The 12,689-nt window shown below is 30.5% G+C and overlaps 1 protein-coding gene across 3 annotated transcripts in view; it reads right to left on the reverse strand.

The window, feature by feature from the left end:
• Positions 1–2,095: 2,095 nt before the first annotated feature.
• The window catches only part of LOC145263188 (glycogenin-1-like), a 63,844-nt gene continuing 53,250 nt past the window's right edge, over positions 2,096–12,689 (reverse strand). Inside the window, exons 7-9 of one of the 3 annotated variants that reach the window (XM_080120244.1) lie at positions 10,637–10,654; positions 5,179–5,202; positions 2,096–3,686 (exon numbers count right to left, since the gene is read on the reverse strand). In XM_080120244.1, the coding sequence (XP_079976370.1) occupies positions 3,504–3,686; positions 5,179–5,202; positions 10,637–10,654 (225 nt within the window). In that variant the 3' untranslated portion in view covers positions 2,096–3,503. The remainder of the gene's footprint in view (positions 3,687–5,178; positions 5,203–10,636; positions 10,655–12,689) is intronic. The other 2 variants (XM_080120245.1, XM_080120246.1) reach the window with 2 other exon arrangements.

The raw sequence follows: 12,689 nt of genomic DNA on the forward strand, positions 1-12,689 counted from the left end.
GATTTCACGATCTTAGCCGAGCGTTGATCGACATCAGTCGGAAAACGCCGGAACATGGCGAGCGGTACGATACTCTATCAGCCAATCAGGGCGCTTCAAACGAACGCGCAGCAGACGAATAATTTTCATTGAAATTACACACATAGCGTTTCATTTCAGTTATTTTATTGTTCAAAGTAAAAATACACAGCCTTTCATTTCAGCTATTTAATTTAGCGATATCAAATCGCGGAAGGCTACCCGGTTGGAAAGGAGCTTCTTTCCACATCCTCTGAAAACCCTTTGCTCCCTACTTTGCCTCTACAGTCAGTAGAAAATCTTCCAGTCGGAACTAAAGATAAACAGTAATTGTTGTCCCCCCCCCTACAAACATTATTGAAAAAAAAAAAAAAAAAAAAAAAACATTGTTGTTACTGTTTAATAACGTTTTGTTAAAAACAAACAAACAAAAAAAAAACATTGAAGTGTTTATTATTGTTGCTTACCCCCCCCCCCCCCAAAAAAAAGCTATCGGAAAAAAAAAAAAAAAAAAAAAAAAAAAAAAAATATATATATATATATATATATATTCAACAAAATAAATTTATTTTACTTTAAAAAAAACTTACGGTAAGTGTTTGTGATTTATTTTATCCAAATTTTTGTGTATTAATTTTATCCATTTTGTTGTGTGTGTGTAATATCTTTTCCTTGTAATGTTGCTATTCACATACTTTTAGTATTCTTGCACCGTAGCTCCGAATTCTCGGCTTTCGTCAGCGTTAACGCCGAAAGCGTTCGTCAACGCTCGGCTAAGATCGTGAAATCGGTGGGTAAAATACTGCAGGAGTACCCAATAATGATACTGGGAAGTAATGAAGATTTTTTATTATTATATTAAACCCAATATATAAAAATGATTTGAAAAGTTAAGAAAATGACGCTACCACAAAGAATCAAAACTAAAATGTTTAGCTTACAATTTACTTTTCATTTGCCGTTAATGCCTGAGCTATGAAGACGTTTTCTGCAAGGCTAAAAATTAAAACATGAACCAATAGCCATTACGTTACTACACATGCATATCAAATGCCGTTGCTTGACCTTCACCTAGCAAGTTTTTTGGTTTTTGTTTTCACTTTTGCACAGATTTTCTCCGGCTAAAACTCAAATCCAAGGTTTCATGCCCATATCTGTAAACCAAAAACTGACAGGAGTTTGGTAGGCAAAATTTTTTCAATATATATACGCATACATAAATATATATAGAAAGAGGCTTGCATTTATTACAACCTTTTTACACAAATATTACACACATATAAATCATGTAGAATATCTGCATGAATATAATTACATGTAATAGTTAACTGAAGATGATCATCCCATAAGAAAACCGAAAAAACTAATAAGGAATTAAATAAAATTAATGTTTGAAAGAATATGCAAATTAGCTAGATCTTTTGCTAGTGAATGCAATTCCACAACTCATAAATAACAAAGTTGTATTTTTGTTTTAAATAGAAAAAAAAAAAAAGGGCGTTCAATATATCAATACACAAAAAAAAATCTTTATAATGTACTTACCTGTTATGAAACAAAGGTCATATTCCAAAAAGTATTTAAATTGAAATTGTTTTACATTGAAAATCAGATTTGCAAATTAATTGTAGCAATTACAAGGCTGATTTTGAACTTGATAGGGGAAGCAACTCTATTCAAACTTAGGAGAAAAAAAACATGGCAGCTACCACTTATAAAATTTTATTTTCTCAGTAAAAAAAGGGGAAGAAAAAAATTGGTTTTATTAATTTAGATGATTTTTGGAATGACATCATTTGGAAAGACTTTTTTTGTACTATCTGCATTTAAATTTTTTTTAAGTTGAACTCTAAGAACCACAATTCCTAAAATAAAAAAATCTAACCGGATCCAAATATTTTCTGGAAGGAATTAATTCTGTTAATATTTTACTCATCTAAAACAAAATCTATACATGCTGTATACTTAAATCTATGACAAAAATGGAGAAACAGACCAGCTTTCCCAAATCAAGGATAAAAAGAATTTGAAAAAAAAAAAAAAAAAAAAAAAAAAAAAAAATACAATAAATCAAAACTGAAATCTTAAATTTTATTTTTATTTCATGAATAAACCTACATTATAACAGCATCGTTTTTGTTTTGTTTTTTGGTAAGAATTTACAATTTATTGTTTGAAAGATTCAGTCGAGGAGCAAGGACTGAACAACAACAGCAGAACTTAAATGAGAATGTCTTGTTATAATGCAAGATGGCTGACCAGTCACAACAGGAGCAAGTGGAAAACATTTTGTCGCTGAAAGTAACTAGACAATGTTACTAAAACAGTTTAGAGTCTTGCATTTAATTTTTTTTTTTTAACTTCATGTTGGAAACGGGTGCTGTTGGTCGGATACAGGTTTGCTTAATATTTCAAACATGGGCCAGTGTTTTGGACCCTAAACCAGGTGTGAAAAGGTCCAAATGGCTACAAAGAGCATAGCAGGAAGAAAAGGTAACACAGCCATGGCACAATTTTAGAGAAACGGTAACAGCTGCCAAAAATAATCCAAGATTTACAAATGGCGATTTTTATAACAAGCTTAAAAATTTATAAAGTTTTACAAGAATAGAAATGTTTTAACATGAAGTAGAATCGTTTTAAGTAAAGTTGGATAAAAATTAAATGAACTAAGAATTTGTAGATTGCTTACAGTTTAAGGTTTCAACGGGGGTAAGAAATGGGGCCGGAGGTAAATAAGTTGCAGACAGGCTTAAATACTTTCAAGGAGAAAGGAAATAAAAACTAAGGCTTACAATATCAACGTACAGTACATGAAACGTATTGCTAAGTTAACAAGTTGAATAATAAAGAATTCAATTTCTATCAAATTTTATTAAAAATTCTAAAAATTATCAATTCAAATTGTAAATAATTCAGGTTTTAAACAAATTTTTCGTAGATTCCATAAGTTCATTTATGCAAATTTTTTCACAAGAAAAAAAAAAAATCATGTTTATAAAAAATATATTATCTCCATATTAAACAGAGTTATAAAGTTAGTGTCTGCAATACCTGTAAATTTTAAAAATAAAAACCGTTTTTAGCATCTTGTCTCCTATCTTACTGCTGCAGAAAATGAGTAACGGACAAATCTGGGCAATAATTTTACATTAAAAAAAAAAAAAAAAAAAAGGATGCCCAATTGACATGGTCATGGACCAATTATTAAATTAACAGGAAAAAAAAAATCTAAGAGATGATGAGCAAGAGAAGGGGATGGACAGTCAGAAGGAGAAAGGGAGCCAAACAGAAGGACCGGGTGAGGAGGAGGCTATGGTCCGACTGAAGAAATTTTGCAATGTATCAGCAGGAGCAGTAATAGCAGCAGTAGTAGTAGTAATAATAATCTAGCTTTGATTTGGAGTCCACTTTTTCATTTGCAGACGGGTCATTTTTTCTTGCAAATTCGGATCTGTTGTTATAGCAAAGGCCAGTAACTCTTCTCATTTGTTGTTCTTTTTCATTTTGGCATCATCAAGTTTACGCTGAATATTTTCAAAACGGTCTTCGCCCATGTAATCAATTTGGCCTTGTTCCCAAGCCATTCGTCTATGGAACGAATCCATAGCAGACCTGTCGACTGGATTATCAACACCGAGTGAAGCCAGTTGGCCGATAAGTCCTTCCTAGAAAGGGAAAAGAAAGGAAAATAAATTGAGTTCTTCAATTAAACTTAAGTTTGTTTAAAAAAAAAAAAAAAAATTCTGAATAACTTTCTAAAATTTTTGAGATACGGATCAATTTGAATTCTTTGGATTACTGTTCTCATTTTGAGTGAGATTTTCACATTTCAGGGTATCTTATTGAACTCTGGAATCTTCCTGTCCAACAGAATCCTTTATTTAATCCATGAGGGTAGCTTGTGCTCATTCTAGCCATGAAGTAATTCACAATTACTTTTTTAGTATCACCCACACTGAGGATTGAACCTTCAACCTCCACAAGAGTGGAACTTACAACAACTGAATTTTTATCAAGTATTTTATCCACTATGCCATAGTTTCTTGCAGACAAATCTAGTATTAATTTTAGTAATACTAAACCTATTTTGTTTGTTAGATGTAAAATCCAGCCACTTATCACAAACACTACTAACTATAATATATGTTGTAAAAATACGACCCAAAGAGAACAGTAGTCTTAAGAATTCAAATACAACTTTCTAAAAAATTAAAAAATTTTGATTCCAAAAACTATAATTGTTACCTAATAATATTTCAAGATAAAATGAATCCTGGAGTTTTAGAGTGTATGCAATTGACAGTGTTATAGCTGTGACAAGGAATGAACAAAGTTATATTTGTATATAACATAATATCATATAAGTGCCGGTTCAGAATTCCGAGATTAAACAAAAAAAAAAAAAAATTTTTTAAATACAGAAAAATTTTTGCTGTATGTACACATACAGCAAACAAAAAGATAAAAAAATCACATGAATTGATCAAGTAGTTTTTGTAAAGAAATAATTTTTTAACATTTTAAGCAATTAATGGAAATTTGTAGGTATTACAGGGCTGATCTCGTAAATCTGAATTATTGTGGCATTATCTGCCCTTGTTTCAAGATGGCAAGATGGATTTTGCATTTCCATAAAGTTTGTTTTTCTTAGTTAAAACAAAAAACTACTCGATCAATTTAGGTGAATTTTGGAATATGACATTTTTGTTCCATCATGGGTATGTACACCAGATTTTTATTCTTTAATATAAAAAGTTTGGACAAGAAAAAAGTGAAGTCATGTATCATCTATAAAATGTCAAAGGATTCCACTCCACTCTTGATGATGGCATCAGTTCATGATTCCCACTATCCCGTTCAAATAAAAATAAAAATACTTAAAACTAAACAGACACCCATAATCTAGTAAATTACCAAGAATTGAAGCTGAAAGTATTTATTTCAGCAATCAAGTAAATATTGAAAAAAATTTCAAATGACCAGAATGCAAAATTGCCAATTTGCAGTTTCACATTACATACATCCTTTAAGGTAATATTAAATACAAAAAATGTTGATCGTCTGAAAAAATTGTTGACAAAAAAATAAAAAAAAATAAAATAAAAAAAAATAATTTTAATTAAATCTGACCAACTTATCAAATGACTCATAACTCACCGTTGGTGGCTCACTCTTTAAACACTATCCAACAAACAAATTCGAAAGCAATAAAAAGAACAAGAAATTAAGCTTCAAATTCTTTAAAACATGAGGCACAGCAAAACATTCAATGTTCAATCTTATTAACATGCACAAAAAAAAAAATGAGTGAATTTAGTAGGCAAGTTATTAAAGATTAAATCTTAAGTTTAGTTAAAAATCAATAATCTAAGATCAACATACATCAACACACATAAGTATACAAGATACCATGTTTTCTTTTGTATAACAAGACTTCAGCATACAAACCAGTGTTCCTAAATCTAAAATACCAGGAATAATTACATCCCTGTGTATATCATACATTTCTTACAATGATATCGTTTGTGCAAAAGTACACAAGATAAAAAATATTGCATGAAATCATTTTTAGAGAAAGGTGGTAATTATAGTTGCAATTCACTTTTCCATAGAATCCAATTAAAGATTTAAAAAATTTTGATTTTAAAATTAAATGAGATTCAGAGTAAATATTTGATAACTTGCCAGAGTTTTATCTTAGACAAATTCTCATATACATAAAATACAGTAGCTTTATACACACACACACAAAGAAAAATATATTGCCTTAAAATTAATGCTAATAATATAAGGTCATAGTAAGGGCTTAATTATAAAAGCATTACAAGAATTTTAGGGTAAAAAAATAGAATTGATAATTTTCCACATTTAAAAAAACTCATTTTTATAGACTAAAATTCATGTCTAAAAATATAAAATACAGTAGAACCCCGATATACGGCATAAAAAAATTAGGAACAAAATACAGTACAATATATAATACACATGTATATAATCAAATAACAAATAACACTAAGGAAGGTCAAATACTGTAACCAGGGGCCAGAAAAACGTATTCCACATCATAAGCTGAAAAAGCTATATCCTAGGGCCACCGTACCCCGGGGTTCTACTGTATTGGAATATTAAAATTTCAATATTGAAATGATGGCCTTTACTCAAAGTACATTATAGAAGTGCTAAGATTTGGAAATTTCCAGTTGTATATTGCCCTAATTAAAAATAGTTCTATTTTAATGGCTGAAAACAAAAGGCAGACCCCCCCCCCCCACTATTGTATCACTTGTTCAAGTAGTCTCATTAAGTTTCACAGAATATATCTGGTTATAAGGGTCAATCTTTAACTTTAAAAGGTTTGGACATTTCCATTCTATGCATATTCAGTTTGAACACAAGCCATATAATATTGTGGCATCTTTATGCAAACAGATACATATTTATCCATGTACCCTGCTTAACAGTTCCACATATCTAATCTGGGGGAGGGGGGATATAGCGAATATTTGTAAAAGTTTGCTATCCATTCTGACATTTAGCACAAACACAGAACATTAGAATACGTAAATTTGGATAGAACAAGTTACACTCCAGTCTAGGATCAAAGTGTATTTTAGTTTGAGTTTTATATTAGACAAAAACTGATCATATACAAAAATTGATTTTCTTAGCATATTATAGGATTTTTCTATTTCTGGCAATTACTAACCTACCATTTCTGGCAATTACTAACCTACCGTTTCGAGGTTGAATTTCAATCTAATGAATTTTAATCTGAAGAAAGAATCAAACAGATTTAGAAAACAAAGGGTATTCTGGGTTTAGGGAAATCAAATGTTCTGGAAACACATTCAAAATATTCAGATATTGCAGTGTACACAACAGTTCTATATGGTTCAAAATCATAAATACTAGAATAGTAAATTAGCTCTACATAAAGCTATTAGTAGAATTCTTTGCCAATGAAAGATTGTTCAATTAACCATCACAGCATGAAATACAAACAAGTCAATAGTGTATATATATAAAAAAACAAAAACAAAAAAAACAATGGGGGGGGTATGTGTACAATTGAAAACAAAGTCTAGTATTAGCTGATTATATTTGAACAAGAATAAAAACGAATTAAATTAGAATATCACAGCAAATTTTAAACTTAAATCTTCAAAATAAGATGGTTGAATATATTTTATGGGAAGCAGATGTTCTGGTTAAAAGATTCAAGACCTCGTTAAAAGCATTCTATTTATAAACACCAATTGCTAGAAATGAAAATTGAAATATTTGCGAGATGCATAACAAAAAGGGAATTAAACTAATAAAAAGGATTTCAATTAGATTGAAATTTTTTGTGAGACTAGGCATCACAAATTTGTGTCGTTGGAAAAAAAAAAAAAAAAAAAAAAAAAAAAAGTGCCCATTTTATTATAAAAATGGGAATTATATATGCCATAACTATAGTTTTCATTGTAACAGAAATACAGCACGCCAATATAGAAACAATGTTTTTACATAAAATGTAAATTTTAAAACAAAAGTTCAATAGAACTTTATACACTTTTGCTTATCTTTCAGAAACAGAACGGCATACAGTTTGCCATAAATAACTAGATTTCCTTTTTCAGTTTAAAACTAACCTCACCACGTGCCCCCCACCCCCGCCAACAGTGCCGTTTCCATGATCTTCTTTCATCTTCTGACGGCAGTCATGGGAGTGTGCACGGGTTCACAAATACATAAGAGAAAATACAAAACTCCAAAGGAAAGCAAAGATTCCTACACATTTCGTATATATTCATTGTACTCTGGGTGCAGGTGACGCCATTACAGGAAACTACCCTCTAAGTGCTAATGTTCACATTTACTGTCGAGGCCATGTTCATAAGTTGCCATCAGTTCATCTCAATCTCCCAATGCTTTCCCAACATGGTTCAAACCACGATATACCTTCGATCATGTCTAACTTGCAACCATCATCAACTGAGTCCTAGCAACTCTTAAGCACAAACCACTCCCAATCATGGTAAAAGATGGTCGCAAAAATCACAGCTATACCTAAAAACTGACCACACTAAAATGTTGACCGATCATTGTTCAATCCTTTGTATTTAAATAACTAATCCATCTTAACACTATTCCAGTTTTTTGCTCCACCTTCACCAACAACCCCACTCCAGCTTTGGGTTCCTTTGTTCTGACAAACTCTTCTTTTTTTTTTTTAACTTTACTTTCCAAAAGTTGGAAGGGGGGGGGGGGGGTCAACAGTATCACAAAATGCCACTATCATTGGTAGATTACATTTTTTTTTCACTGGAGTTCAGTGATGATATAATCAAAAATTTACACCTTTGAAGGATACTTACTCAAAAGTTACAAAAAGGAAATATAGTTACTTATGGCAAACCCTGTATACAAGACTTGTTAAAACGGTGCCAAGGTTGATTAAAAAAACAGATCCGTTAAAAATGGTACAAATTTTTCTTCACTCGTGCTGCAGCAACAACCTCAGGAATTGTTATTCCCACATCCTTTGCATGAATCTACAAGAGGAAACTAGTTTAAATACTTGATTAATTTTAAAGCGAAAAGGAAAAGAAAATGTGGAGAGGATAGAGGTGCAATTTTGAAAGCTTCCTCAACCAGAATTGGGATAAGATAAGCAAGGCAGAAGATGGTGGGGAAAAAGGGGGGGCAACTAAGCAGGAGTGCTTAAAGACGAGCAAAGCTTCCCACAAAAAAAAAAAAAAAAAATTGGGGGGGGGGGGGTACCATTTTATAGGAAATCCAGTTCCAGTCATCACCTCTAATGTGATATTCAATACACCAACACAAAAGATTTCAATATTTCATAATAAACTACACTAGATGATCATGAATAGGTAAGTTTTACCTTCATGCTCTTAAGTTTAAGAAAGGTAGATATTTTAAAAGTACATCCACAGTCATAAAATCAAGCCACCATCTAATTTCAGTTTAACGGAAACTGAGATTTCAGGCAGCTTAAACTAAGTGTACCATTTTACTTATTTGTTTCGAAAACAATAAGAGTCCAATTTTTGTTAGCTTCTAATAAGACAAAAGAAACTGATAACCTCTTTTTATGATTTTGGTTCACGTCTAGAATTTCCCTATATTGAAAGAAACGAAAAATGCTTTATATAATTGTTTTACGGCATATCAACCCTTTTCAGGTTATTTAATGCCGAATCCAGTTATTTTGGAGAATTTTTTAAATAGAATATTCTGTTTTTTTCAAATCCATAGTTGGGATGCTAACAGGTACTACCACTCTGGGTCAGAGTGGACCTGGAAGCAATGGCAATTAAAGGGTGGTCCACACTCTTAAAGCCTGCAAGCTGGGGTCTCACGATTGGATATAGTTTAAGGTCATATTCAGGACCGATGCTTTATATACCCATGAAAATATAAAAAAAATCATAAATTAATCAAGCAGTTTTGTTTTTATCAAATTGATCAATCTACATTATTTTTAGAATATTTTTGGATTCATCACAGATACGTAAATCATACAGACTCCTTTATTTTCCTTTAATATAAAGAAATTAAAGACGAGAACTATGTTTTTTTTATAAGAAAATTTTGATTAATTGAAGCGGAGTCAAATCGGTTTACTCATTTGTGCAATCAGTTTTAGGCGATTTTTTTTTTTTTTCTTCAAAGAAACTTAGTATATTTATGATATTGATTTTTGTACAGAGCCATTGTTTTCAGGAAAGAAATCACATCTTTTATGCATGGCTGACCCGCATTCGTGGTTTTCAGACAAATCTTGGCAAATTCAGCCAATATCAGAAGAAAAAATGATTATATACATCTATATAATTTTTTTTATAGAATTTATATATTATATACATACTACTGGATGCAGATCTTGTTCCAGATCTACATAGATACAACATTAAAAGATGCAACTACTCAAAGTACTTAGAATAATAACTAAAGCAAAACTTCATTTATTAAATTAAGGCCAAACCAGATTTCAACCCAAATATAGTAAAACTACAGATGTGAAATCAGGTTTGGTTTTTGTGGTATAGGTGTAGTGGTCTACACTAGTAAGGTTAGAAAAAAAAAAGTTTAAGAGTTTGTGATCCATGCTTAATTTTAGTATTATATCCAAATTAGAAAAAGCAAATTCAGTGCAAGATTAAAATGTTTAGTTCATGCTTTAAGTAAAAAAAAAAAAAAAAAGCATTCCTAGAAAAGATGCAAGGTTTTAAAGTCACCATGAAAATAAATATAAATATATATATATATATATATATATATATATATATATATATATAACACCCATCCTATGGTAAAATATTTCAGTTGAATCACTTTACATGGCCAAGTATCAACTAATGTCTACAAACAAAGGCTTAAGTTTTTACATCAAAACTGAAAGTTCATGCTAAAAAAAAAAAAAATGTAAGGTTTTGTTTTAAAAAGAAAAAAAATCATGAAAATTCATGCATTAATTGTATTTCAGCTATTCTGTACATAATCTATTACAAATTGGCCAATTTCAAATTTTCTAGGAAATGAGTGAAATTGGAGTAGAAAGAGACTAAGAGGATTTGAGCAGTAAAGCAAATTATTCTATAAAACTTACCTGTGGAGAATCTGTATGCTTTTTTGGTTTTATAATTTTAAGTAAAGAAAAAATATGCATATATTTCATGAATATAATTTGATTGTACAGTCATTTTATATTTACTATGAAATACCCTGGCCTTTAGAAATTTAGTAAGGTTAGAATAAAAAATAAAGGGTAGTAGACAATCCCACCTTCCACAATAGGGAAGGAGAAAAAAAATTTCACAATTCATGCTAAAATTAAACACGTGAAAAGATGACATTTTTTATTATAATTTAGAATCCAACCAAAGCAAACACAACTGACAAATCTATGATGTATTCATCAAAGAATGTAAAAGTCGTTAAAAAAATAAAAATTAAATTGATCAAGTATTTTATGCAGAAAATTTTAAAGTGATTAATGCTAAGTCATTGGCATAACAAATCTAGCAAGTATAAATTAATACAGAGTTACCTCCCTTTGACATTTTTTTTCCATAAGAAAAAGCAAGGGAAGCAGTTCTCATATACTCATAAAATTTGATTTCCTTAAATTAATAACTACTTGACCAATTTACATGATTTTTGGAATATGACCTCTGTTCCATGATGATACATCCATAAAGATTTTTTTTTTTTTTTTTAATTAGTTTGAATTATAAATGGAACCTTTTTCATAATGCATTTTAAATGTTAAGTTCAAACAAACATGATTTTAGACACATGTCATCTTTAAATTTATGGTTTTGACAGTCATGCTATTATGGTCTTTAAGCACCTTAAAAAAAGTTAAAACATGGTATAATAATTGCATCTTATTAGTTATTCAAAATATTTAAGTGAAAATTAAAAGCTAAGTCTTATTAGTTTGCTGGTCTTTCCTTTCTCTTCAGATAGTTCATCTTTACTATCCTGTGTGCCTGCCAAACATCCAGTCCCAGATACAAATATGCATGTCTGCACGAAATAACCCAACATCACCCTCTGAGAGATATCACATGACTCCTAGTAACCAGCTAAGGTCGTTTATAAGTCTATCTGTATATCAGCTACCAGTGTCTTCAACATTCAGTGGTTCGCTGGCCAAAGTCCATTTGACTTGTTGCCAAAAAAAAGGAATCAGTGGAGATTCACTCTGAGAATCAAAATTCTAGATTCCCAATATAATAATTGCATTTCATGGCGAAACTCCATGATTATTAGAAAGAATCAAATAACTTAATCTAGAGATAATGTGATATACAAGTTGAGTTTTATGGCATAAGATTGTATGGTCATTCTTTATGATTTAGAGAGATGTTACAGCACCAGGCCTTATCAATTGGTTGCCCATTGTAATGTTAGAAAAGAATCCATTCAGAAAATAGAAACAGGCTCAACGTCGCTTAACTTTGGTGATATAAGAAGAACCAGCATGTCAAAGCTGTAATATATTTTGGCAAAAGCGTTTTATTATTGCAATTATATTTCACTGTGTATACCAATCCTTTTTGTTTAGAAGCTCAATGTATGTTAAAACAATAGAGCATATATAGAATAACAGTATAGTTACATTCCAAGATCCAAATATTTATTTTTCATACAAAACAGCTCGATTATGTTAAAATTTCAGTACATTTTTTTTTTTTTTTTTTTTTTTTTACAGATCCATTTCGTTATTTCAAGTTAGGAATGAATTTATGCATGTGCAAAATGGCCAAGTTGAAATGAACATTTTGCGTTTCAATTTGCTGATATTTCTGTACACCAAGATTTTACTCCAACTCTTGGTGTATGATTACTATTTCCTGTTAATTTTAGTTTTATGTGACCAGCAGTCTAAGAGTTTAAATATTTTACATTTTAAAATCAGAATTTTTTTTTTTTTTTTTTTTTTACAGCAAATGTTTTTGTTGAAATGTTTGCAGGAAAAGCATACCAGTCCATCTAAATTAAGATCAGTTGCTTGTTTTTGACAATCCCAGGTTACTTGAAGGATGTGCCTAAACATCACATGAATAGCGAATCAACAGGAGTCATTCTATTGTACTCATGCTCATTTGAGCACGACTCAAAACCTATGCTTTAGAGACAAAGTTATAGTAGAT

This window comes from Euprymna scolopes, chromosome 38, assembly GCF_053919585.1.
Source record: "Euprymna scolopes isolate OS-2025 chromosome 38, ASM5391958v1, whole genome shotgun sequence".
NCBI lineage: Eukaryota > Metazoa > Mollusca > Cephalopoda > Sepiida > Sepiolidae > Euprymna > Euprymna scolopes.